This window comes from Phaethon lepturus, unplaced genomic scaffold (assembly GCF_000687285.1).
Source record: "Phaethon lepturus isolate BGI_N335 unplaced genomic scaffold, ASM68728v1 scaffold48316, whole genome shotgun sequence".
Lineage (NCBI taxonomy): Eukaryota > Metazoa > Chordata > Aves > Phaethontiformes > Phaethontidae > Phaethon > Phaethon lepturus.
Genome location: NW_010547947.1, coordinates 1 through 27,147, shown reverse-complemented (window position 1 = coordinate 27,147; position 27,147 = coordinate 1). Strand labels below are relative to the sequence as shown.

Sequence of the window (27,147 nt, the reverse complement as noted above, 5' to 3'; positions counted from 1 at the left end):
GGAGGGCTGCATGCTATTTTTATGATATTGGTGTGTCCTGTAGCAATAAAATGACATGTGCCTCTGGTTTAGCTCTGAAGGGACACCTCAGAGGAGCAGGGCTGGCTTTTTCTGACATGTGCTGGGGTCACTATGACAGTGTGCTGGTTTCCAGCTGTGTGAAAAAACTGCATGGGTGTATTGAGTCAGCTTTCCCCCATTTGGTGCCTTTGTCAAATTAGTTACAGCCCACGGAGCTTATGGAAAAAAGAACTAGTAGAAGTACTGGCATGAGGCAGAAGTGCAATAGGCAGAAACAAGCCTTCTCCACACCGCTCTGCAAAGCAGAACAAATAAGCAATGATCAGTTTTCTGAGTCTGTTAACATTAGCATGTGAGGATGACTTCCTGTTGTTCATGTATGTCCAGGGATAGTTAACAGGAGGTAACATCTGCATTGACATAAAGGAACAATATTATACTCTTGGCCGTTTGCCAAGAAATGTGTTTTTAATTTCGTGGAGGCAACATTTCTGACCTGGAGTTTTGTATTTGGTTTCTATCATCTTAAGCATTTTGCTAACTAGCTGTTTAATTGCTACATTATCAGTTTTGATAATGAACACTTCTACTAACCCCAGAAGAGAAGAGTACTTACATAATCAGTGAGGCAGTACCTTGCCAAAGGATTTATACAAATTTCCTGTTGATTGCTGTACAGATACCCAAAGCGAATCTGTGGCTGAAAGGTTCCTGGATGAATCCAAGATTCAGGGCTATGATAAAATAGAAGAATTAGCTTGCTTACCTGATCTGTAGTTCACACACATATCTGAAGGCTGAATTTCATTGACAAGAAGTTGGCAGAGATGGCTAAGTTGTTCTATCCAGTTTTACCTGAACATGACTCCTTTGGAAATAAATAGGAGAGCAGCTATTGCCTTCAGTAATGTTGAGAGCTGTCCTCAAGTGCAGAAATTCCCATTGATGTCATTGAAAATTGAGGGCAAGGTGTAGAATTTTAGGCTGTGCCAAGAACGCATTTCTTGGCCCTTGTCCGAGCATTTGAAATCTATAGGGTTTGCATGATAGGCAGCATTAGTGAGACATTCATCTTTTTTTCCCTTCATGCATTGGACAGCTGTTTATGTAACATAGGCTGTAGAACAGGAGGAATTTCGGTTTTCATTGCTATTGGCAGTGACATTGATCTAGCCCATTAATAGGACCAGTTCAGCAAAAGCTATGCAAGAGCTCATCAGGTTCAGCTTCTGGGCCTGCTGCCTAAAACTGTACACCCTCTGTGGTCGCCACGGCTTGACAATGTGTAACAATGATATTCTACCTACCCATTATGTATAAGTTGCATGACATTGAAAGAATAAATTTAAAGCCACGAGCTCTTGCCTAGTAGGAGGCATGGGAATATTCCTGTTATGAGCATGCTTGTCACTCAGACAGAGAGAGAAGCTGCCCAGTAGTTCTTTTTTAATGCACAAAATAAATTCTCTTGGGTGGTTTTGCTTTAATCTCTTGCTATGTTTTTCAGATGTGGTGCTTATAACCAATATTCTAGGTGTGTACAATTCTGGCATCAAATGAGAAGTGTCTATTGCAAAACAGCAGTAAACTGATATGTTTTACGATGACTTAACAGGTTTGATCACCTGACCTGGGCTCTGTGCTCTGGCAGAGTTTTTTGCTCTGTTTTGGAGAATGTTTCCTTCTCTGTTTTGGGGAAGGACAGTGCCACTTTATGATTTGGTAGAAAGGGCTCCTGTCCTACATGCTCTTCATTCTTCAAAACAACAGAGTCACAAAAAATGAAAAGATGATTGTGAATCGCATACAGTTTAGAAATAACAGCTGTTTATAGATGAGGCATAAAGCTATAAACTGTATGTTTATCAGCCTAATTTTTAGCTTCAACTATGGAAAGAGCATTTTCTGGGAATGAGTGAAGTTATTGCCATTGAAATGTATGAAGGGTTGTGGTCGATAAGGCACTAACACAACTGGAGGTAATATGTCCTTCTAAGAGGTGTCCTTCCAACAGAAGCACGTGTGTGGAAGTCCTCTGCTGTAGGAAGACAGTCTGAACTGTCTACTGTGATTTCTAGCCTTGTATACTGGGACTTTATGTGCAGAAATCCTGAAAAAAATTTTTTTTTTCCCCTGAGGATGAACAACAACCTTCCTTTGTTGTGCCTTTCTAGGTGTTGAACACAACCAGTGTGATGGCCGATGTTCCCAGTTTGCCCAGTGATGCATTTTTAATGTTGAACATGAAAGAAAAAGGCCATAAATACATGGACTGTAATGTCAAAGGAAAGAGTACACAGGCAGTCCTCTTGGTTGTGTACTGAGTTAGATGCACCTCCATCTTGTCATTTACATGAAGTTGAGCTCATTCTCCAGCCTGTGGCACCAGAGGGTTGTGGAATTCAGGAGTTTTGGAGTATACTGTGTGATAAGGTTTAGTTTTGGAGTCATCACTGTACAAAGGCATGTCTAGAAATTAGAAATAATAAATCTGTCAGGAAACAAACAAACAAAAACCCCAGCACAAATTAGTGCTGGAAGATCCAGTGTGCTCATCAAGAAACTAACTGGATTTTCTATGGGTTTAATAACATTTTTTGAATCAAATCTTCTCTGCAGTTTCCAGTTGGCTGAATGGGGCATTGGTTGAGGGCTACGGATCCTTTCTTTATCCAGGCAGTTTCATTCATCCCTCTGTCAAAATGCTGTTGCTCCACTTCCTCTTGTGCTACTGTGTGACAGCACACAAAGCAAGCAAATCAAAACAAGGGTAGAAGCAATGCTCCTCACTCTCTCCTGACTTAGACATTTGGTTTTGCATTCCAACCCTGGTAGATAGAAGTCTGTTCCTCCCCACAGTTTATTGCTAATTACTAGCTACTAAAATAATACCCTGCCACAGGCCACAAAAAAGTTCCTCTGCAAGCCACTTGTAAGAACCGCCTTAGCCTTAAAAATAGGAAGTTTTTCCTTGGAGAATCATCCCTTCAGAGGGAAGGATCTGTCAGGACATGGCTAGGTTTGGTCTAGATTTTTCAATTTTTTATCTTTTTAAATAATTTTTTCTGATTCTTGGAGGCAGTGATGGGACAGCAGACTAGATCACAATAGAAAGCAATGCCTTGGCTATTTAGTTAACAGACTATGCCCATGAAGTCTAAAGCACTAGCTTCCTTCAGCTGTTTTGTGGACCTCTTATGTGGTCTTGGGACAAATTTGCATCACAGATAAATCAAGAAAGAAAGTCACACCGTAATTCAAGTACCAATAAGGAAAGTATGTACTTACTCCAATCTATCAGTTTGGATTGACCACATTCCAGAGATAGGTCCTATTTCAAATGAAAACTGATGCCAGATGTGCCATCCAGAAAGTTTTCTAAGTTTTGTGTCAACATGTCTGTACTTGGCATAGAAGAAATATGAAAGGGAAATACCAAGAGACCACCAAAGCAGCCAGTCAGCACTGTTACCCTGACACTTGCCACCTTGCCCATAGACCAGCTATCATTGTGAAATCTGAATTTTTATCTGTGCCATCTTCTGAGGTAGAATGTTTTGGGTGAGTTGGGTTGCCAAATAGCAGACTGACAAGGAAGTTTGCAGTTTTGCATTTAAGTGCTGGGCAAAACTTCCTCAGGGCAATTCTGATACCGACACTGAGGAAGAGTGTTTGGCTCTGCCATGAGCAGAGGCAGAAACCCGGGGAAGGGATTGCCTTCCCTGCCTGCAGTGATGCTGGTGTATGAACCTGCAGGCAGTGTGAATGCTGCAGTTTGCTGTTAAAAATTGCAAAGGGTTTGGGGGAGGGAGCATTAGAGGGAAAGAAAATAGTACTGAGCTTGCCTGTAATTACACCAAAGTTAATTGACTGGCCTCAGTGGGGTGGCGTGGGCGTAACTGAAAGCCCAGAATATCTCATTAAATCTCCTCCTGCCTACTGCATTCACCGTAGTCATCCTGAGGTTCTCAGATGCTGCAGATATGACCATAGCCCTAATTACAGGGTAACAAGGCAAGCTGCAGGAGAAAGAAAACAGCCCCAGACCTTCAGCAAATGAACAAAGAAGCGTGAGATATTCAGTTTATTCCTGAGGCTTGCTCTGCTGTGGCACAGGCACGAGGTGCATGCTGCCTTCGTGTAGTTGTTGTGGGGTGGCCTCCTGCACTGAGGATCTGTGAAAGGGGCCTCCTAGCAGCATGAGGTTTCTGACAAGGCATATACGAACAGTTCTTCTTTAATGGGCATTTGAGCCTGCTGTTTCCTTCTGCAAAAACCTCTTTCCCCTAACAAAGAGTTTGGAAAGGCACTTAAAAAACATATGAATTTCTCACATCATCACATGAATTGTGGTTTTAAGAAAAAAAATAGATATTGTGGACAAAATCCCTCTGGCTTTTAAACTGTGTTGGGTAGCTAGGAGGCATGTGCTTCCTTCACAACAACAAAGAGAGCTGAGGATAGAGAATATCCATAGCTATCAGATAAGGGGGGCAAAGCAAACTGAGACAACTATCCTGAAGTGACTGCCTTTTCACACTGAGAAAAGATAAAGCTGGGGCTGAAGATACAAAAGGGAGGGTTTTGAAGGCAACCTGGAAATTTCATAGCATCTATTTAAAGTCCAGTTTTGGGAAGTCAACTGTGGGCCAATACCATTTTTCTGAGGCTGATGCCTTCTGCCTTCCCAGGATGTTTTCTGGTTTTCTCATTCTGGTAGCCTTGGTGGAGGTGAAAGCCCCACTCCTACTTTCCACTGTAACTGGCCCTTCAAAACTGTACAACTCTAGATTTTGCTTCTAGCATGAACGCCAGTTCTAGTGTCATACAATATTTCTAGGGGGTGTGTGTGCCTATACTATCAAACAGAAAGTGTCTGCTGTGGTGCTACTCTGTGTAGGAGTGGTCCCCACACATCTCTGAAATTGAATGCAGCCCCAGACAGCCCCTTCCAAAAAGGCATCTCAAACAAGGAGTTGAAAATAGAGAATAAAGATGGATCTCTGTGATAGGAGGGACTAGCAGAGTTTTCAGCATTGAAAACCAAGCATTCATGGTGGATAAGATGATCAGGGAACAGACTACTTGCTATCACCCCCAAACAAGAAACATCCTAGCAGCTACAGCTAGTAGCACTTTAAAATAGATGAAAGGAAGTACTTTTCACATGGCATGCAATTAAATTTATGGCACTTGCTGTTACCCATTGGTGGAGACCAGATGTCAGGATGCTGCAGGGCTTATCTCAGTTTTGGGTATCCCAGTGATTCCCATAATTGCCTGCTCTATTCCTGAGAGTGGGAGAGAGGGAGACTTATGTGCAACTATGGAAATTTCAGTACACGCAGGCAGACTGGTAGCCTTGGCAGCAGTCGTGATGGGTCGTGATCGTGACTGGAAAGAGCAAAAGAGTTGCTCTTTGACTCAGGAGACTAGGAACTTCTTTTCCAGTTTCACATGCAGTAACGGGTAACGGCAGAGTTAAATGGCATGTGGTGTGTGTCCGTACTGTAGAAAAGCTGGAGCATGGGGAGGTTTAGAAGGGTCTTTCCTTCAAAGAAACCAAACATGTATAAGAACAGTAATGACATGAAAAGAATTTCCTTATTCATTTCCTTAGGAAGTAATTTGAACATGTTATCCTCGCTTGTCCTTGAATCTGATGTTTGCTCTGTATATAGAAATGAACACTTGTACAGAACAGGTTTTATATAGTTACACAGGATATAAGCTATCTATTTACATTTTACTCCTGGTTATTATAGCTTTGCATATTTTTGGGGTCTGCTTTAAGGATTCCAGAGACATCTACATGTGATGCAAAGTCTTTTACAGCTGAGAAGTTCCTGTGCTGGTTGATGCATTTAACATTATATGAGTCCTTCTGCTGATGCAAATTGTCCTACCATCCATAAATCTTTGAGCTCACCCTAGAATAAGGTTGCCTTGAAAAGCTATTGCCTTGCTAAGAAAAACCTGCTTTGATATTAGACACCAGAGCTTAGAATCTGAAGGCATATGCTTTAGGATGGAGATGCTGTGGTTTCCTCCATCTCCTTTCCACAGAGATATTGAATTGTCCCTGCTGTCCATCTCACAGCCTCAGGCTCCAAGTTGAGTGTCTATGTATTGCTGTGCTGTCTAGCCTGTGCTGCATGAGCTGATAGAACTACTGCAATCCCCAAACCTCCCAAATCACATATCAGGAGCCAGAAGAGCTTGGAGACTTTGAGATTTTGTACAAAATGCTGATATTTCAAATACATCGGGAGGTTCCCCTCCCAGATTACCATGATAACCAGGTGAGGGGCAGGAGGGTGATGAAGTACTGCTTGCTTACAGTGCTTCGGCAGCTTGCTCTTCTGTGGCCCACACCTAATAGTGCTGTTCCTTGAGAAATAATACAGTGATTGTGTGCATTTCTTACTGCATTTGTACATTTTTTTTTCTTTTGATAATCTGTATACACATGATCCTCTGGCAATAAGCATGTTTGGATGGGGATTAAATAAAAATAAGCAATTTGATAGAGATAAGTGGAAATGTCTCATACCAACTTTGCCTATGGCATTTTGCTCCTCTCTGTGATTACTTCGTAGGCTTGCAAAAAGATAAATATTGCACTTTTGATAAGAAATACTCAGAGATCAAAGCAAAACTGACCTTGCAATTATCTCAGGATTTAATTATTAACCCAGCAGTTATGGAATGGGTGAGAGGGTGACAACACACCTTGAGCAGTCACAAAGATATTAATGTGAGCTGTTCCCATACAGAGGCATGTGACAAGCCATGTGCAGAGCCCATCGCTGCTGCTGTGAGAGGAGTTGCTGACCATGCTGACTGAAGAATTTGTTTGTTCTCCGAGCTGGGATTTGGTCCCGTCGTCAGCTGTGGAGACTGTGCCTTGCTTGTTCAGCCCTGGCTCTTGGCATGCAATTAGCTGCTGCACACAGCTCGGCGTGGCCATGTCTGCAACCACTGATCCACGAGTGTGATACTCAGCCTGTTCTCAGCCCTGGTATTTCAAGAATTGTTGGGGTTTTACACCGATTAATTTGACATGTCAGAAACCGCAAATGCTGCAGCTTTCTCTGTGTTTATAAACGTATTTGTCAGGCATACCCTCATCTCTCACCAGTGGGAAGGAAATGGTAGCCCCTCTGCTGTTCTCTCTTCTTGACTGTCTGGTTTAGACTTGTCAGGAAGAGTGAATTGATGTGAGATGAATGAATCTGAATGGGGATTTAGACGACTGGGCTTCTCACTGGCAAAAGACTGAAAATGCATTGGCACAACTTTTTGGATCCTCAGAGCATATAGGTGGCAAGCATAAGTGATTTCTTATGGATTAGTAAGCAAAGTCCAAGTCCAGAGAACTCCTCTGTAGAGAAGGAGTCATTTCAATCTGTCACACTTTGGGTACGAAAAAGCTATGGGAACATTGGTAAACCCAAACAAAAAAATGCTTGTAGTTTAGCTCCTAAATGCTTGCACATGAATAGTACGCAGCACAAAGGCTTTGCCAGGGTATTTATATCAGGAAAGTTTCCGAGGCAATGCGTAGCTTACCAATTCCCCCAGCAATGTAGACACATTGGGTCTCAACATGGCACCAGCTGTACCAGAGGAAAATGCCTTTTACATGTAGGAGTTACCTTTACCCACAATGTTTTGCAGCTTAGTTGGAAAAAATTTTTATCATAGGATCTGGCTGTAATTACCCAAAAGACCATTTTTCATAATAAAAGCAAAACAATCAGGGAAAGTGGAGCACGTTGAGATATCAGATCTGGCTACATGGACAAGCCAGGTCTGGCTCACGTGTTAGGCCAGGTTCAAACTGCAGTGGGAAGGGAGCGTGCCATGTGGTTGCTAACACAGGTTTAACTCTCGGTGGCCTATCTTGGTTTGGACTATCAGGTATGCTTTACAGTATGCCAGGACTAGCAACAAACTCTTGGACATGAATATGTGCAGATGCTGACAGGCTGGGTTAACTCATGTACATTGGCAAATGTTGCTTTTGTTCTCTGAAAGTCAAGGTTCACCAAAGCTAGTGTAGGGTCTGGGAGAAAACCCACCCCACACCCCAAAACCAGTGCTTGACAGGGCCTGGTGCATCAAAGCCAGCGCTAAGGCTTATGAAATCCTGGATAAAAGGGACGTCCTCCTGCAGTGGGTCTGTGCTTACAAGGGTTTCTTGTGAGCTCTGGGCATCACTTTGTCCTTTCCCAAAAGCAGCAGCATGACCCCAGGCCACCCAGGCTGCTGCCTGGATGGGAGTGGCTCAATCCAGCCTGCTTTAACAAAAAAAATGGGCTTTACCCAGTCAGGGAACAGGCATCTGCCAGGACTGCAGGATTGGGCCCCAAACCTTGGAAATGAAACCCAGCTCAGGCAAAGGCGACAGGAAAACAAAGTCACCTGGAAAGAGTTAGCCATTCAATCTGGGGGCTGGGGGCGGACCCTGCTTTAATCTTTTTATAGAATAAAAATTTCGTGACTGAATTAAAGCCCTACTGTTTGGACTGGATGATGTTACCTAATTCTCAGAAACGAGAGCAGCTGGCTGTGGTGCAGATACCTCCTAGCAAGCCCTGCAGTGCACAGCACATCATTTAACAGGGCTGTAAAAGAAAGGACATTTATTAGAGGGCTTGGGAGTGAAACTTAACATGCTGGCTTGGCTTTTTGCTGGCCGGATTTAATTTCCAGCTCCTCTGTTTTATTTTCCACTTAAATAAATAAATAAATTAAGCCCTCTTCGCCCACCTTCCCTAACTGTTTTTTGGCACGCCTTTGGGTAAATCCTGTGCTAAGAGCCTGGGCGGGTCTTGATGTGAATGTTGTTAACCTTGTGGTGATGTAGCTAAACAGACAATGGTCCCATCAAAATCCACTTTGGGAGGATCTGGAAAAGGAGAGCAAGTCATGGAAGTGTTAAAAATCGTCTGGTTGGTGGGATTTTTCACTCTGAGACAAAATGAAAACAAAAATCATGTCCTGAGCCCAGCTAATATCATGAATTTTAAAAACATTTGTTGCCATTTCCTGTTCTTTCCTCTTCCTCACTTTCACCCGCCTCTCCCTGCCAGTTGCTTAGGTTGGCACCATCAGGGTTGCCATTTTTTCCTCGCCTTTGCCAGCTTTCTTTCTTTGTGTAATATGATGGGGAAAAAAAGGTCATTGTTTTGGGTCTGGGATCCTCCATTTAGCTACAGGAGAGATTTCCTTGCTGATGCAGTTGCTAAAATGGACCTCAAGCTCATGCTGGTGGTTTTGCCCCACTTTGCACTGGTAGAAGGTGACACTAACTCACACAACCCATCCTGGTTTTCCCACAGTACCTGAGTCTGCCAGCTATGGCAGTGTGTCAGTCATACGTGATGGGGCTGAGAAATAGCTGATGGTATTTATTTAATGCTGTTTCCCAAAGTGATGCCCTTTGGAAAACATGTCCCTGGGGTATGCCAGTCAGCAGCACTTCAAAGCCTGTCAGGACCTGGGAAGTCCAGCCCTTGTCCCACGAAATTTCTCACTTAAAAATAAAATGATGTAAAAAACCCCAGGTTATTCCATTCACAGTAGTTAGAGCTAAGCACTTAAGTTAAACAGCTAAACTTTAAGTAAAATACTTCTAAAAAGCATGCAAATGCAAGTACTTGAAATGTTAAAGTACTAAATCTGTAACTTCGATTTTGAAAGTCCTGGAAATGCACACAGTGGCACTGGGTGTAGCAGGAGCTGCCACTCTTCCACACTTTGGAAATCTACTTATGTATTTATAGGCCCACTTTCACATAGCCACCCTTCCCTCTGCTAGCTAATACACCTGCAGTACTTTCCACAAGAAACATGTGGATGCTTCGCAGCCGTGGCTGGATTTTTACTCCTGTATTTGGTGTTTTAGGCTTGAATGGCCTGACCCCTTGCCTTCCCTATTCTGGCTCACGCCAGCAGTGTGCTGGGCTACTGAAGCGAGTGCTGGGATCAGTGCAGGGAACGGCATGCAGCTTTCTGGCCTCCCCGCAGGTGCCACGCCCTCGTGTTGGTTTTCCCCCCCGCCTGCGCACCAGCCATTGTTAACAAAGCACATATTTTTTTCTGTGGGCTGACAGCTCCACTCAGGTTTTGGGAGAGTGGTCAGTTCAGAGGAAGACATACGCACCTGTGTTCTGCACTGGCTAATAGGGTGCTGCTAATTTGTCACCTCGGTATTGATTAGGGCAGGACCTGAGCAGCAGAGTTGTCAGGTGGTCAGGGTCCCCGCGAAACCAACAGCAGCATGAGAAAAGCACTGAGGGCCGTATTCCGGCTCTGGGAGCTAATCTGCTGGCTTCGGCAGGAGCCATGTGCACATAATTGCTGCCAGGGGACAGGCCCAAAAGTTTAGTATTTCTCCGAATGAAGTATAAAAGGAATTATGAGCTTGGCCCAGCATGCTTGGGGCTGAATTTGTAACCATCTGGTGTTAATGGCCTGAAGTGAAACTTCAGGCAAAGGTTTCATTTTGCATATTATTCATGAGGAAAGTCCCTGACCAGTGACTGCAGCTTTCCTCGTTAGCGGTGTGGCTTTGTACCTGATGCCTCACTGAGGGTCAGGGGGAATACAGCAGCCCCTGATGCTGCTCTGCTTTGACTTTAAGCAAGTGGCACCAAGCATCAACAGTGAGGGACTGCTTGGAGACTGTAGACAAGTTAAGAAGCTGAATATAATGTGCATCCTCCTACCCTTTTTACTTCACTGACATTAAATGTAATCTTCCTAAAAAGTCCTGCACAGGAGCCTATGGAATGGCTGTGCTTCTAAGACACCTGAAACGTACTCCAAACATTATCTATCCACAAGCAAAAACTGGTTTTAAGATCTTTGTTAATGCAAAACTCAGCTCCTTCCCAGGCCAAGACTTGATGGAAGAACTATGTGGAAAGCATGTACTTTTTTTATTCCAACTGAAATTTTGCAGACAAAGCCTTCCCATCCCAAATATCGGGGACAGATGTTCAGTTTTTGGAGGGACCCACTGGTCTCCTACTTGCTCTGCATTGGAGGTCTCCATCTGGGAGCAGCCAGTGGCCACTGTCAAGAGGTGTGTTGGGCAGAGACATAGAAGAACATGACACAAACAGGTATGTTGGTAAGGGGAAGAATACAGATAGCAAAAGGGGCAAACAAGCTTGTCTGAGAACTCCAAGAGAAACTCCCCTGCTTACTAAAATTTCTGATGGAGACTTTCAGTCATTGCTGTGCAGCCCAGAAGGTAGAGAGCAAGCATTACTCACTAAGCATGAGAAATTGGAGTAAGAAATGGCAACAGAACTATTCAGCCTGCTTCTGCACAGACATTCAGGCATGTCCATTAAAAATTTTGGGTCAAAACTCAAATGTTCCGCACGGGAAATGTCTCTCTTCTCTGCTTTCCTCTATGTGGTCCAAATACAGCAGCTGAAATACAGCTTGTGAAGGCCATTAGAGTTGTGTTTCTGTATCAAAATAACTTTTCAGCAAAAATACTTCAATTCTTCTTTTCACTTGGGCCAGGGAAGCACTTATCTCGCTTCTCTTCAAACAAAAGAAGCAAGAGCAGTAGAGATGAAAAGTGACTTTAAAAACTCACCTTTCTCCCTGCAATGTCAGCTTCCCAAAGTCTTTGCTGGCCATTCCCCTGTAACTTGATGTTAGACTCTCCCCTTAGGGCAGGTTGTCGTGGCATGGAAAATGCTGAGGTTTGCGGCTCTCCATGGTAAATCTTAATCACTGTGATCACACGGAGGAGCTTATCTGACCCTTACCCTTCACCGTCTGTGACCATGCTGGTGGTCTCTCTTGATGGTTTTGAACAGGTTTCTCATGAGGTCACCCTTGGCAGGGCAGCGTGGTAACTTGTTGTGTATTTGTTGTAAGCTGTCCCATCTGCATGCTACGGATGAGTTTACCCTTGGTTTTTTGCATGTTACCTCCTCTGAGGCGTTGAACTCTGATGGTGTAGACATTTCCAGAGGTAAAATTTTGGTCTGTAAGGTGCAGAACATAACAGTGCTGATCACTTTTTTTTCTTCTCCTCATCCCTCTCCCAAGACTGTCACTCACTGGGAAGACCTTGCTATACTCCGCTTTTGTTCGTGGGGCTGTTCTTATTTCGAGATCTGTTGGGAAGGAAGCATCCCCACACCAGCAAAGACTTAGCTTTACATTGCCATTCAACTAGCACCTTTGTCTTTTCCTGCAGTTTTTGCCAGAATCCTGAAGGCTCCTGAATCCCAAAACATCACTTTTGGGTCTGTGGTGACATTGCGGTGTGCGGCGACCGGCCTTCCAGTCCCCACCGTCACCTGGCTGGAAAATGGGAAAGCTGTAAGTGCCTCTTTTTTCATGCTTTTGGCCCCGGGAGTTCTGCTAGCATCCAGAAGCGCAGCCTAGGAATTAAAATGTGGGGCTGGGAGCCACTGCCCACGGTTTCTATTCCTGCCGTACTTAAGCACCTTGCTGTGCAATCACATTAAGCCTGCCTCGACTCCCTGCTGCAGTTTTCTCCTCTGCAAAACACTCTCACCCTTCTCCAGTGTGTTGCGTGGGTTAATTTGTTAGAGTCTGGAAAGCCCAAGATGAAGGATGCTTTGGATGTTTACAACCTTCTGAGCCAGGCTTTCTAGCACTTCATTGTGGGTTTAAGTGTTTCTGCAGCCAACTTTGGTCACCTAATGTGATAACAATGCCATGGCAAAATCTCTTTTTTGGCAAAATCTCTTTTTTGACAAAATAACACAAACTGAGGTAGTTAGGTAGAACAAACTGTCTTGAGGCAAAATACCTGTGGGACAGAATATACGCAAAGTATATTTGCAGATGAATGGATCTGAAATTTGCTAGACTGACCTAGGTGACACACTGAAGTATGTCACCAATTTATTCCTGGCTAGAAGCACGTCTTGAAGAAAGGCACACCCTCTTCAACAGCAGGCACCAAGAGCTGCAAATCCACTGCTTCTCACAGGAAATTGTTCTGTGGTCTGATTATCCTGACCATTTAAAATAGGTGTCTACTGTGAATTCGACTGACATTCATGTCCATGTGTAGGCCATTGTAATGCCTTCCCTTCAGCTGAAGTGAAGAGCTGCTTGACAGTCAGTGTTACCTCCCCAGGAGTGAGCAGCGGCTCTGCAGTCTGAGCCTGCCATGGGTTCCCTCCAGCCTTCACATGGTTATGGTGGACATGGTTTATACTCCCTGTGGTCTTTCAACAGCTTTTTTAAGGATGTGAGCCTCACGGTGCGATGCTGTGGAGGCAGGTGGAGCAGCCACTGTGTGCAGGCTGGCAGTTTGCCTCTGCTCTATCTCCCTGAGCCCCTGTCAGCCCCAAGTCCTTCTGGCCATTGGCTGGCCATGGCCATTCCTTTGGAGTTGCTTGTCTGACAGGACCAATAAATCCTCTTGCTGAATTGTCTTACTACAGAAGGCTATCCCCACGCTGGTCTCTATCCTCTCTTTCCATGTATTAACGTACATTGTTGGGGAGCCTGGGCTACTCTGCAGGCTGTCCTGCCTTCCTTATCTCCTCTAAACTTCATTGTGTCCTCCAGTCTGATTAGGTATAATTTTCTATATTCCCTAGAGGTTGCTAGGGAGAACAGCAAAGGTATCAGATCAGCCTCCATAGAGCCCTGTGGGTCCTCAGTAGTTTCTGGTGATAATTTTGACACAACTGCAGGTGTTCATTCAAGACTTCTTTGCCGTTGGGGTAGAAACCTTTTGGGGGCTCTGTGGTAACTGGCAAGGGCAGAATATTTCTGGAGAACAGACCCTTGCTCTGCCAAGCTCGCACCGGTGCGTTGGTCCCACAGGGAACATGTGTGAGATGATGCTCAGACCCTGCCCGGAGCCACCGCCCGGCTGGTCAGATCTGCCCTGCCCCGATCCTGTCTGCAAGGCAAAGCCCAGTCCCAGGAGAGTGGTGCTTCAGACTGCCTCATTTTAATACGGCAAGGAGACCTTAACGAGAGCCCGACTCTGGGAAAGCCAGGCCGGGAAGCGGGTGGACTGGAGCGTTTGAGGGCTGGCTCACAAGCAAGCAATGGTGAGTCATTTGAAGATGCAATGTGCCTGTGGCATTACGGTCTCTGAACACCGACCTGTAATTGTCCTGAGGTTTAAAGAGTGGGAATCTGCTGAGGTTATTGAGCTGCCTTTGAAGAGGCGGATGGAAACTCCTCTGAGCAGCAGCTGCCTTGCCTAGCTAAACAGAAACACCATTCCTTCTCCTCCCACTATGCACCATGGGGCATCATGGACCTTGAACTGTAGTTGTCTGCACTGGAAAGAATAAGTGAGCCAGGTGTGAAGTTGTGAAGAGGCCTCTGCTTTGGTGGTGGCTGAGGTCATGTTTTAAAGGCTAAAGAAGGATGTGCTGGAAACAAAATCTCAGGGAATGTATTTGAAAAGGGAAGGGAATCAATTAACATGAGGGAATGGCTTGAGGTTCCCAGCAGAGAAAACACCAGGAGGCCAGTGTGGAAGTCCTAGGCGCAATGACCTGACACTTCTACCTGTGATTTTCCATGGTGCTTGTGACCACATGTGCTGCTCGTACTGCTTGCAGATACCCGAGTGCCCTTTTCCTCCCATACCCAAGCCGGGAGGAGCAGTCCTGGCTCTCTGTGCTCACCAGGCACAGCCCAGTGCTGCTGGGAGAGTAGCTAGCAGAACGGGGTATGCCCGAGGCCTGAGGGATAAGGAGGGAGAGGGGACCTGATCAGCACAAGGAATGAGCAGCATTGCCTCCTCTACCCTTCACACTGATAGGAAGCAACAAGTGTAATTCAAGCGAGATGTGGTTGCCCCTGGATCCCCACCGGTGCGACCTGGCCCTAAGGACAGTGAGAGCTATCTCCCTGGATCCACCCCAGCAAAGCACTCTACCTATACATTTATCTGAGAAGTTAGAGAGACCAATCTAACCTCCCTGGAGGTTAGTGGAAACTTGATTTCAATGGGATCTGCACAGACACCACATCTGCAGCCCCTTCCGTATTTCCAGGTGTGAGATAAGAGAATCTATCAGGTATCTCCCAAAGTGTCATAGCCAGAGCACTTGCTTTGCTCATGACTGCTTTGGAATTGTGGCAGTGGCTATATTAATCCCAAATCAACAACTTTCAAACTATTTTCTTTTCTTTCTCTGTATAGCCAGGGTCCACAAAGCCACTTCGTGCCCTTCCTTGCTAAGGCATGAATAGGAAAACTAGAAAACTACTGGTTTAGTAATTATCCAGCTCAATTACATGAGCAAAACTGAGATTACAGGCCTATGGAACTGAAAATTAATTGCAAAAGTATCACTGAATTGTGAAATAGGAGCAGTCTTAAACATTTGCTCTTGTCTGTGAAGTCAGCTGCTGTGAAAGCACCAAAATAACACCAGCAGCTTTAGCTCTCTTCCACTTCTATCTGCTTGCCGCATCTTTCTCTGCCAATTTAAATGCTTGCGGCTGAGCCTCTTAAATTTTTACTTGGTTTGTTTGCCTTTGTTGGAAATACCACTGCACTGGGCTTTTTGGTCTCTTAGGTTTCTGCAGGGTCTATAGTGGAAAGTGTCAAGGACAGAGTGGTTGACTCCAGACTGCAGGTCTATGTCACTCGACCTGGCTTGTTCACTTGCCTTGCCACGAACAAACACAGCAAAACTTTTGGAGCTGCAAAGGCCGCAGCAACCATCAGCGTTTCAGGTATGCTGGGAAAGAAGTTGGTCGTTAATTTTTTACCCTTGCAATCGCAGTCCTGGCTTCCCTGCTGGGGGAGAGGAAAGGGATGTGAAGTACTCTGGAGGAGGAGGGAACGACTTGGAGAGCTGATAGTGTGCAGGGGGCTAAATTTGAGTACAAGTGCATCCCCAGCCATGCTATTTCCTCATATATTCTTACACCTTGGAGACTGGCACAGCTGTCATTTCCTGAACGTTTGATGCCATCTTGTACTTTGTGTCCCAGAAGCGCACTTGGTAAGTTCATCCATGCGGAGGAAGTCATGGCCATGACCCAGCGTTGGTATCACCTAACAGCAAGGTGAAAATAGCTGTTGTGAGCAGTTTGACTTCTCAGACGGTTGCACCCAGAAAGCAGGGATGTTGCTGTCAGAGCACTACCCTGCTGTGCCTGGGGTGACCTCTGCTCCCAGGGACTTCTCTCAGATGGGGAAAGGGTGATCCAAAGAGGAGAAATACCTATGATCTGAGCTAGCTGACAGCATTTGTCATACCAAGAGAAAGGTGGCAGCTTGTGCCTTCCCTCTGGGGAGAGGCAGAGGGGTTTAGTTAGAGGAAAGAGGAATCACCTGGGACTCCAGACATGGTGTGGTAACCCTGGTCCTGCTGCTAACCAGGCCTGCACCTGCCCCTGTCTCTATGTGTCTGCTCCTTTGAGAAAATGACCATTCCCTTTCTAACACTGGGCATTGAGACCTAGCAACACGTTCTGCCCCGTAAGAGACTCAGCACTTGATACTGTATTTCACATCCCCACTTTTGCTTTTAGCTCAGGCAAGGCTCTGCCCCGTGAAGCAGAGTGGCAAATGCAAGAGGGAGGGCAGGTGCTTTAGGTGGTGGGAGGAGCAGCAGTGCTCTCCCCCCCGCTGCATGTGCTCAGCGGCCCCCCAGACCTGAGCAGGAACCTGCCTTGGCCTCGTCCCAGCTCCCGAGGGTCCCAGGGCAGGGGTGTTGTGGTCCTTGGCCGATGCTCAGCACCTCTTCCCTGAGCCGGTGCAGCCCAGCTCCCCGCTGTGATGCAAGTGGGGGGCATGGCTGCGCGCCTGCGCTGATTCTCCAGCCCTGGTTTCTCCCACCTGTTAGAGCTACTGCCTGCAGCAATGGGTGCATGGGTGCCTTAGGGGGTGCTATCTGCTGGTTATGTAGGATCCAAAGGATAAGAGTAAAGGTGTGGGTTTAGGGTGCAACGGTTCACCTCAGCTGCAGCCAGCAATTCTTGTGCTCCTCCTCGTTCCCTCTCCCCACATGGCACCCAGTGTTGCTGAGCTCTTCTTCCCTACAAGAAGGTGCAAAATAAGGACAGAATTTAGCTGCATCCTTTTCAGAGAGCTTACGGGTCTCAGACACATTCCTACCATGGAAGTCTTAACCCCCACATCTCACAGGGGGCAATGAAGTGACACTGATGTCTTTTCCATTTCTTCTTTCTCCTGGCTCATCACAATTCCTGGATCTGGTGCCTCTTGGCAGAGTGGAGGTAAGAATGACTTTCTGTGGCTGCCTGGGGGTTTTCTCTGGGCCAGGGAGGAGAACGAATGATGAACCAAGGGGATTTGGTTAATTTGGCTTAAATGAATGGAGTGGATTTCTGGATGCTAAACATGGAAATGAGGTTCACCTGAAGAGAGTGCTGAGCTCCTTTATACAGGCATATATGGAGGCTGGACCCAGGTAGATAAGGAAGCTTCCGTATTAAGCAAGCAGTGGATCACACATCAGTAAGGGTGCTTAAAATACAGTAGTGGGCAGAATATTCTGGAGTAAATTCCATTCACAGTTACACATCTGCAACTTCACTGGCCTTATGAATTTACAGGCAAAAGCTTGACTGCAAGTTAAACTCCTGTGTGTACACAGCCAATAAATGTATTTTGGTTCGGTGATCACCAGATCAGGGCAGGAGAAGTTTAGATATTTGTTCCAAGAGGAGTTATGGATGGGTAAAGCCACTTGTATGTAAGTGGGTCACATGCACTTGCATGTGCACTTTTCCTTAGTATTTTTTGGAATACTGAACAAGTTGGCTGGCTTTTTGTTTTTAGAGTCCTAGCATATTTCTACATTCTGCACTGGCAGATCAGTCTGGAAGGAAAATTAGAGGGTTAGCTGGGGAGGAGGGCTGGGAGCTACTAGCCCTCAGAGAAAAGAGTAGAGCTCGAGAAATTCTGAGCAAATGGTTTTGCCACTTTCCTGACACAGGCTCCCTTTGAAGGCCCTTGCCTCCCTCACAGGGGATTGCAAGATCGATTCAGGAAGTTTGTAAGTGATTTAGTGACCACCCAATGATGATGGCAGACTTATGCTTTACACCTGCACTCATGTAGGTGTGACAGGCATGGGAACAGTGGTCAGATGTTCAGCCCTTCTGTCCCACAGTTGTTCTCAACATTTGCTGCATGAAATTCCCTTTCTGTGACAAGGCGTTGTGAGAAACACGTGGTGGCTGCTTCTCCATTGCAGCCTGGTCCGTGTCTCCCTGCAGGTTTTAAAAAAGCAAGGAAACACATTATGAGCGCTGGGGGCTTTTTGCTTTTTGCTTCTGCAGCCACCCGAAGTCAGCAGCACAGCTGCCCCACGCTCAGCCGTGCTCTCTTTTGCCTCTTGGGGAACAGGAAGGATGCACCTTTCAGATTAAGCACGATGGGCATCTTCAGGAAAACGTGAATACTGTGACCCCTGCCACGCCAAGGACAGCTCTAGCAGGGCACTGGGGCAGCATGGAAACCTGCGCTGTGCCAGGGAGATGTCACGGGTTGTGGGACCAGTGCAGGATGCTGGACAGTGCCTGTGGTCACACGAAGCGGGGTCTGTGGAGCCTGGGGTGATGCAGGGTGTCACAGCTTCACTGACGTTTTGGTGCTACCTCAAGGAATCGGTGCATTCCTGTATTTTTCATCCAATGTGATGTGTGTGTGTGGAATTAAAAAAAATTGGCAGTGAGCTCAAAGTACTGCAGCTAAACCAGGGCCAGAGAGTGCTGTCTGAAGCGGCATCTGAAAAGCTGAAATTTGGGCATCCTGTATAATCCCTTGTCCATGTACCTGCAGCTTTCCGAAAAGAACTCCAGCAAGAACCCCTAGGGCTGACAATGAGCCATTAGTTGGACAGGGGAAAGAAATAAAAGGAATAAAAGGCAAAGATACAAATAGCTCTGCTGGCTACTCCAAATGGTTGGCGTGTTGCGAATTGAACTCCCTGACCCCAGTTAAACTGGCTGAATGAGCAGTGGGGACAGCTGCACCCAGCCCTGCTCCCTACCCGATTCGGCTGTCCCCGGCACACGAGGGGGGCTGTTTTCCCAGGTGTGTCCCCCCCGCCCCGAGGGCACTGCATCCCACGGGCTGCCTGAGTGGAGGGAGCATCCTCACCCGCAGACCTTGCTGCCATGGGGCTGCCGTGGGGCTGCTGTGGGGCCGCCGTGGGGCCACCGTGGGAGCTGCTGGGAGCACGGCTGACCGGTGCGTGCCCTTGCCCTGCTGTTCCCTTTTGATGGCCGTGGGGAAGAAGGGAGGGAGGGATGACAACCATCTCCTGTTAGATGCAAAAAACACAGGAAAGATAAATAAACAGACGACAAAGGAGCCGACCCTGCTGTGCTTTTCATTGCTCCGGCATAAGCTCTGTCCCCATGCTTTGCAGCAGGAGTTTGCAAAGTGGGACGTGTGGTGAAGAGAGGAGAGGATGGACCTTGCAGGGAAGCACCAGAAGGAAAACTGCATGCTTGTGCCTTTCTCCTCCCTGTATCTCCCACTTAAACACGTGTAGAAGAGAGTTAAGGTCAGGAGGGGTACAGGAGATGAGGAGGGGCAGGCAGGAACTTGGCTGGGCTGGTCTTGTGAAAAATTTCCTGACACGTGTTGGGTGGGACTCACATGGGTCCTGCTCATTGAGTCCGTCCAAAATTAAACTGTTGCTAGTCAGGAGAGCAAAAAATCCCGAGTTACCACAGGTGTGCAGCAATTAGCATGGCTGATCTCTACTGCAGGGAAGCAGGAGAACAAAACATTTTCCCATTAGGTCCTGGGGCCACGGCGAGGAGCCACGCTGGGTGACAGCTGTACATGATGGCCCAGGCTTTTTGACCACTTATAATGCTAACAACCCTTGGTCAGAGCCTCAACCCTGGAGCTCTCCAGGAGGGCCTGGCACTCGTACCAGGCTTCCTTGCAGAAGTTTAATTCTTGGACAGTATTAGCTGGTTTTAGTGGTTATAACTGCCTACTATCTCCTCTACACTCTGCTAGCCTTACAGATGCCACTTTATTCAGAAACAGAGCCTAGAAGTCTTGCTCCTGCAGGTGTTTAGGGGCGTGAGCTTACTGCATGTGTATGCTCTTGTCCTCGACAGCAAGCTGTACAAGGGTGATGCAGGCTACTGCAGCACGTACAGAGGTGAGGTGTGTAGTGCTATCTTGGCGAAGAATGCTCTTGTTTTCTTCAACTCCTCCTATGCTGACCCAGAGGAGACCCAAGAGCTGCTTGTGCACACTGCCTGGACTGAAATGAAAATGGTGAGTTCATTCTGCCAACCGGCCGCTGAGTCTCTGCTGTGTAACTACATCTTCCAGGAGTGCAATCCCTCGGGAGCTGGGCCAGCTCCAAAACCAGTGTGCAGGTAAATTTAAAAAAATGCTCATCTTTCACTTTCATTTCGTGGGAATGTGTAGGCAGCAGGGGAGTGGTGATGGTCTGTCTGGACCTGCAGTAGCACTGATTGAAAATGTTTTGCATGAGTTTTCCCTTTGTTCTCTCCTCTATACGCACAAAGATGACCCGATCCAACTCTCTCTGTGCTCATTGCTAGGATACGGACTGACTTTCAGGCCCAGACATACGTGTTATATCAAGCTCTTAACAGTGTTAAAAAGAAATATCAACCTGAATGACATAATTGATTTAAATAATTAACATATTGCTATCAGTTAAATCTTACTAGGTCAGTATGCACTCATTATTACTATCAAAAGTAATTGTTTATTTGGGATTTTGACTAAGTATGGTCACAGTGCTTGCCACAAATCTGGCCAAGGCAATACAGTAATCATACAGCACTACCCATCATGACAAAGATGAAACAAAAAAAATGACACCAGAGACACTGCTAGTGTAATTGTACCTGTTAAACCAAAGCTCCCACCTGGCTCTTGTAGCCTCCCATATGCAGAGAAATGTGTATTGAAAAAGGGCTGGCAGGGGCCCCAAGGAGTCCAAAGCGTCTCCCACTACAGCTAATCCACTGCTGACAGGTGCTTGTGAAACACGTCCCAGCGACAGAGACACTGCTCCCTCCCCATGCAACTTCGTGAATGGCCCTTCCCTCATTGCTTGTTGTCCTCCCGAGTTTCTTCCTTTCCCCTCTGCAGAGAGATTTTACGTCTTCTCCAACTTTTCCAACTAGAATAAAGCATTTTTTTCCAAACTCTGCTCATAGGTCTTGCTTTTCTGGTCTCTGGAGCTTCTGCTCCTTATCTCTCCCTAAGTGCTAACTATATATAGCCTCCAGCCTAGGTTCTTTCAGTGTTAACTATAACAAAATGATGATTGCTTGGTATGCCTTGGCGAGGACAGTCCCATGGAGACGTCTCAGGGTGAAGCTTCCTTTTTTTCCTAACACAATTGATTCACATCTATTTTCAGCCCCTGGAGGACTGTTGTCTAGTCATTCCCCACTTCACGTTTGAGCAGCTGACATCCCTGCCTAAGTGCAATCTTAAAACAGATTATTCAGATTTGTGTTTATTGGGACAGCAGCACCACTCTAATGTCTCAACTAAAATACAAGTCTTCTCTGCAGACATTGCAAGCGCTCTGCCAGCTGGACTTGGGCCAGATGTAGTCTACTGGCAATTATTTTTCCAGTTATGTAGGGGCTTTTTAGGACAACCAGCATCATGATGTCTTTGTAATCTGGACTTTCCTGATTGCTCCTCCTTTAATGTCTCTAAAACAAAGGCACAGAGGAAAATCCCAGTCTGAAGCTTGACAGTACATTGTGTTCTCTCTTTGGTGCCCATGCTGTTCGGTGTTCCTTCGCCAGCGCGGTAGTGGCATACATCCTGTGAAAGTGTATGTGCAAGCATCCACAGACAACCATGCAGCCAAATACTGAAACTTGCTTTTTGCTGTCAGACTCCTCCCTGCCACCTTGTTTTCCAGCTCTTTGTCATTGTGCCCTTTGGGACATGATGCCTCTGCCTTTTTTCAAGAATGTGTGACAGTATTTATATCTGAGCCACACATGCACAGCACGTTTGACAGCTAAGGATTTTGCACAGTGCTCTATGAGGTATTTCAGTGAGATCTGGGTCTCGCTTTGTTTACCCCTGCTCATGAGTGGCCCTGCAGGACAAGAACTTGTGCTGATTTGACTGAACACCTGCCCTTCTGGGGCACTTCTGAAGTCAGTTAGCTAAATCAGCATAAATCTGCACGTGATTTTGAGCTAACATTTGCACAGCATTTGCAAATGTGTTTAAATCTTACTGGACTTGCCTGGCATCGTCTTTCTTCAAATCCTCAAGTCAATGTTATGTTTTTTTCCCTTTAATGATTTCCCCCTGTGATTTTAATGCAGAGTGAAATGCAGCTTTCTTCATGACAAGAGCCCTGGAACGGCATCCTTCCTGTTTCCTGTTTCCAGAGCACATCAGCTGGACAACAGTTCTCCAAAGCCCTAACCCAATACTCCTTTTGATAACTCAAGACATCCAATATGTACTTCTGAACAGTTGAAACCTCTGGGGGCTCTTGAACACATTTCACATGGTCTTGGTCACTTTCCAATTACATTATCTGCTTTTTACTGACACCTTTATACCTCTCTGCAGAAACTGGCTAGACTACACCAGTTTTCAGCTGAAATACTTCCTGAGTTAGAATTTAACTATCTCAGAGGCCAGAGAATTCTCCCAGCTTTTGAGGGACATATTTCCCTTGACATATTTCCATGTGGTTTTGTCTTGCTATTTATTCTCTGCACCATTTTTTCTCTCCTGTGTAATTTTTTATGTTCATTTTTGTTTGGAAAATAGTTAAGAAGAATAACAGCTGACAGACTGAGTAAAGATTTTATAAAAATAATCAGGAGATAAAACACCATGAAGTGAAACATGAGAAAACAACATGGGAAAAACCTCACTTCATGTAAATTAAGATGCAATTTGATTAAAATTAGAGTTTTCTTGTTTCTAAGGAAACGTGATGTCTCATCTCATAATTCTTGATTACATCTGCCTTTTACCACTGACTGCTTCTATGACAGCAAAAGGAAAACCCTTCAATTTCTGCTTCAACCACTGCTGCTATGAAGTGCCCAAGCTGCCAAGAAGAGTCTTGTGTTGGGAAACATCTCACTTTGGTCAGATCTCTGTGTCCCCACCTCCTCTTAAACAGTCCTCTGTGGTCCCTAAAATGCTACAGACCTACTTGTCCTCTTCTGCTGCTACTGTTCTTTGTCCATCTGTCATTTACATGACATAAAATTTCTAATAATAATCTGAAGTAATCTTTGCATATGATCTCATCAGGCTCTTGCTGCTCAGGATTAAGTGTTATAACAATGGTATGAACCCAACTTGAGGAGACTGATCATCCCTCTCTTGCTGTCTCACCATGCTCCTGGGGTGGATTTGTGGGTGAAGATAACCTATCTTTAACACTGGAGTGGGCAGGATTGCAAAGGAATGGTCTTTTTCATTTTGCAGTTGCACACCGAAAAGGTGCTTGTTTAAGGATCCTCAGGCTTCACAATTGAAGGCAGCTAATGCAGTCCAGATCTCCCAAGTGTCAGCCAGTGCTTCAAATGCAAGATTTTCTCATTTCCCTAGCAAAACATTTCTTTACTTCAGAAGGTTATTCCTGCTCCACATGTTGTTTAACATAAAAAAGATAAATTACTCCATCTGTCTGCATTCTGGCTTTCATGGAATTGAGGAAGGAATAAACCAGCACTGGTTAAATCCAACCACGGGGCAGATGGGCTTCTGTGGCTTCAGCCTGCAGACTTGAAGTGCATCCATTACTGTTGCAGAAAAGCTACTTCCCTGATAGAATTCCCAATGGCCTCTGTCCCTTATGTGCCTTAGAGGGTTTGGAGCATTGGTAGTCATCACTGAAACTCATAGCCATCTGCTCTTGCCAAAACTGTTGGCAGGCTGTAAGTAAAGAAACTGCATCAGCCCACCAGGGCTAAAACCTTCACGACAGACCCGAGCAGTAGCTTTCTACATCACTGTGTCCTCTCCCACACCTTCCAGCAGGTGTGGTGGTCAGCAGGGATGTGGATCCGCAAAGAACTTCAGCTGAGCTCAGCAAAAGTAGTCTCTGCACATGACCTCAAAGCTGGTTTTGCAATTCAGGCTCAATTAATAAGCAAATCACCAATAAACTGACTAATGCAACTCACCCTGAAACTTTCAAAACTTTCCAGTATGGTAGTTTTTGTGGGGTTTTTTTGTTTGTTTGTTTGTTTGTGCTAGAGCAGATATTTCTGCCTTGGCCTTTTTCACAAATGGTTTCTGATCTAAGGAACATTTAAACATCGAAAGCACTTCTTGTCAGTGAATATTTCACATCGTTATGGAGGTAACAGGTTAGGTAAGAGACAATTAGGTCTCTCATTTTACCAGGTACTGTCAAGGTTTTGCTGCAGGCAGCTGACAGATAGAAAAGGGATTGAAAGGTATATGTGGAGAAAAGAAGAAAATTGGATGGGTGATTCTGTGAGATTAAAAATACAGGCAAATATTTATTTTAAGAAGATTAAGAATTGCAGCTTGCCTCCTGTCGTTACTAGATGACACTTTAATATATAATTTACAGAAGACAGGTGAGATTTTTAGAACACATTGGAAAATGTTAAGATAACTCCCAGATGTGATGCTTATTAGTAGAAGATGGAAATAAATCTGTAGGAAAAGATTGGAACAAACTCCTCACAGACTGTGATGTGTATTGTGTTTTGAGCATAACCCTGCTTCATTAAAAATGTAGCTCTGTGGGTTTCCTAAAGGAAGTTGTTACATTTTATGCAGAGTTTTCCTTATGGTTTATGAGCCAGACAGACTGGCTTAAAGAAGGGTTGCCCCATTAATGGGTTTCTGTACCTGCATAATCCCTGCACACCACTGCTAAGTGCAGCTGTTGTTGTCAAGCCATTGACTGCTGTATTTCACTGTTTTTTGCAAAATAATGTAGAGAGAATTGCCTTGCTGTAAAGGATCTCTACTGCTTTAAGGAATGGCTCTCAATGGAGGAAAACTCTCAGAAGGGGATTTACAAGCCAGGGCTGATGCTACTCACTCTTCCCGAATGCAACAGACTGCCCAGCCTGCACCAAGACCCCAGCGCCTGCACCCGCATCCCATTCTTTGGTAAGGTGCCACATGCTGCCTGTTGTCTAGAGAGCTGTGTTCTTGGTGAGGGAGGGGGGAAGGTTGCGATCCATAATTTACAACCGAAGCAAAGGACCACAGTGGGTACCGACCTGTCAGCGCCTGTGCATGGCACTATGACAGCCGCATCAGTTGTTTGCCTGTCTCATCTGACTGGGATATGAGCAAAATTCCTCAAGCAGGTAAAGCCTGGCTCTTTATTGAGAGGGTCATAACAACCTCATTGCCAAAATCAGTCTTAGTGATGGCAAAATTGCCATTCAGGTGCCATTGCACAGAAACAAGCCACTTAAACGCTGCTTGGAGGTAACTTGGAGGTCCCTTTTTCCCCAGAGCAAGCTCCTAAGAAAGCACCCAGTTATATCATATCCTGGACAACCTCTCCTTATGTCTTGTCTTTTCTTTTTACAGATTTTAAGAAGGAGAATATAACCAGTAAGTAGACTGCTCCAGGCTCTATGTTTCTGGAGGTGGGTGTGATATTCTTTGTTGAAGATGCAGCTTGTGCAGCATTTTCGTGTTTTGCTCTGGTCCTGGCTGGCTGGATTCAGGTTATTACCAGGGAATGCCTGAGCTTCCACATCCAAGGCATGGGGAAACACATTTCCAGCTCTTCAGGGCTTGGGGAGAATGTGGGCTGGAAACTGTTGGAGGGAACTGGAGTGGCATGGTACTTTTAGGTGGTACCATCCCCTCCAGCTATTTCCCCTTCTTTCATTGTTTCTAGTTTTGCTTAACCGATATTTGGTATTTCTGATACTGCTACCAAGGTCATCACAGCCTTATATGTTGTTATTGACATGGTTACCTACATCAGGCTGGCCTTGCAAGACCTTATTACCACAAAGGCCCCAGCACTCTCCTCTAAACATGTCTGAAGTCTGGCCATTTCTCGTGTGACGCCCCATGACCAACGGTGAGACCCAGCCATCCTCCGCAGCACTGCTGTGACTTCTGTTGTCCTCCTGCCCTGCTGCTGGTCACAGCTGAAACACTCACAACCAGCTCCTCCAGCTGTCATGCAACCGCAGTTTAAAGTTCAGCCAGTGAACTTGTCCCATTGGAAAAAAGAAGAACAGTGCCTCCCTCCTGCCATGCTTCTGAGCAGGCAAGGTTTGCAGATTTGGCAGCAGCGGGCACCTTCCGCATGGAGGGAGAAAGTGAAAAAGGTGAAATCAAGACTTTTGTGGAATTTTCTTTCATGGGAAGGCCTTGGCTCCACCTGGCAACCCAAACCCCAGGCACCTGGCACTGCACACCTCGGGGACAAGCACTTTAGCACCTCCAGCATCACTGCCCAACGCCTACAGCCTGCAGCTACAGCCATCCCCTTCCTGGGGAAAGGAGCGCGAGGGAGGGATGCCAGCAAATGATTGATGTGTTCACAGGATGCTTTCAGCCTTGGTTCAGAAATCAAACTGCTTTCTAGCATACCCTTCAAAGTTACTCACTAAAGCCCAGTTGGACTACCCTTCTTATTCCCCCATCTTCATTTTAGCAAGACCATGTATGAGAGTGTCTGCATTTTCCAGGCCACCAAGGACTCAGGGATGCTTCTTTAGTGTTGCTGTTGCCCCTAAAGCTCTCTACATTGCTCCTCTAAGGTGTCACACTGATGTTTATTTCAGATCTGCGCAAAAGTTCTTTTCATGTTGGTTACTAGCTCAGTCCTGCGGCAGGTTTCAAGGCATTGCTTTCCTTGCTTTTAAAGCGTGACATTTAAAATACTGGGCTCAGACACACAGCTATGAGCTAGGGCAGCATAACAAGATTTTACACCTCTGCAGGGCTACAGGTACTGGTCATGGGGGGGCTGCTAGCTTGCTGCAAATGTGAGGCATAACATAATAGCTTACATATCAGTCAAAAAAGTCCAAATTAGAGCATTTGTCACCGAGGATGAGGACAATGCTGAGGTACTTAATGCTTTCTTTACCTTAGTCTTTAATAGCCAGACCAGGTATTCAGCC

General features: G+C 45.8%; 1 protein-coding gene across 1 annotated transcript in view; it reads left to right on the top strand.

The window, feature by feature from the left end:
* The window catches only part of LOC104622876 (muscle, skeletal receptor tyrosine protein kinase-like), a 39,042-nt gene extending 13,412 nt beyond the window's left edge, over positions 1-25,630 (top strand). Inside the window, exons 6-11 of the mRNA XM_010289790.1 lie at positions 12,257-12,381; positions 15,591-15,750; positions 17,256-17,262; positions 20,134-20,400; positions 24,981-25,156; positions 25,589-25,630. Of these exons, the coding sequence (XP_010288092.1) occupies positions 12,257-12,381; positions 15,591-15,750; positions 17,256-17,262; positions 20,134-20,400; positions 24,981-25,156; positions 25,589-25,620 (767 nt within the window). The 3' untranslated portion in view covers positions 25,621-25,630. The remainder of the gene's footprint in view (positions 1-12,256; positions 12,382-15,590; positions 15,751-17,255; positions 17,263-20,133; positions 20,401-24,980; positions 25,157-25,588) is intronic.
* The last annotated feature ends 1,517 nt before the right edge of the window (positions 25,631-27,147 follow it).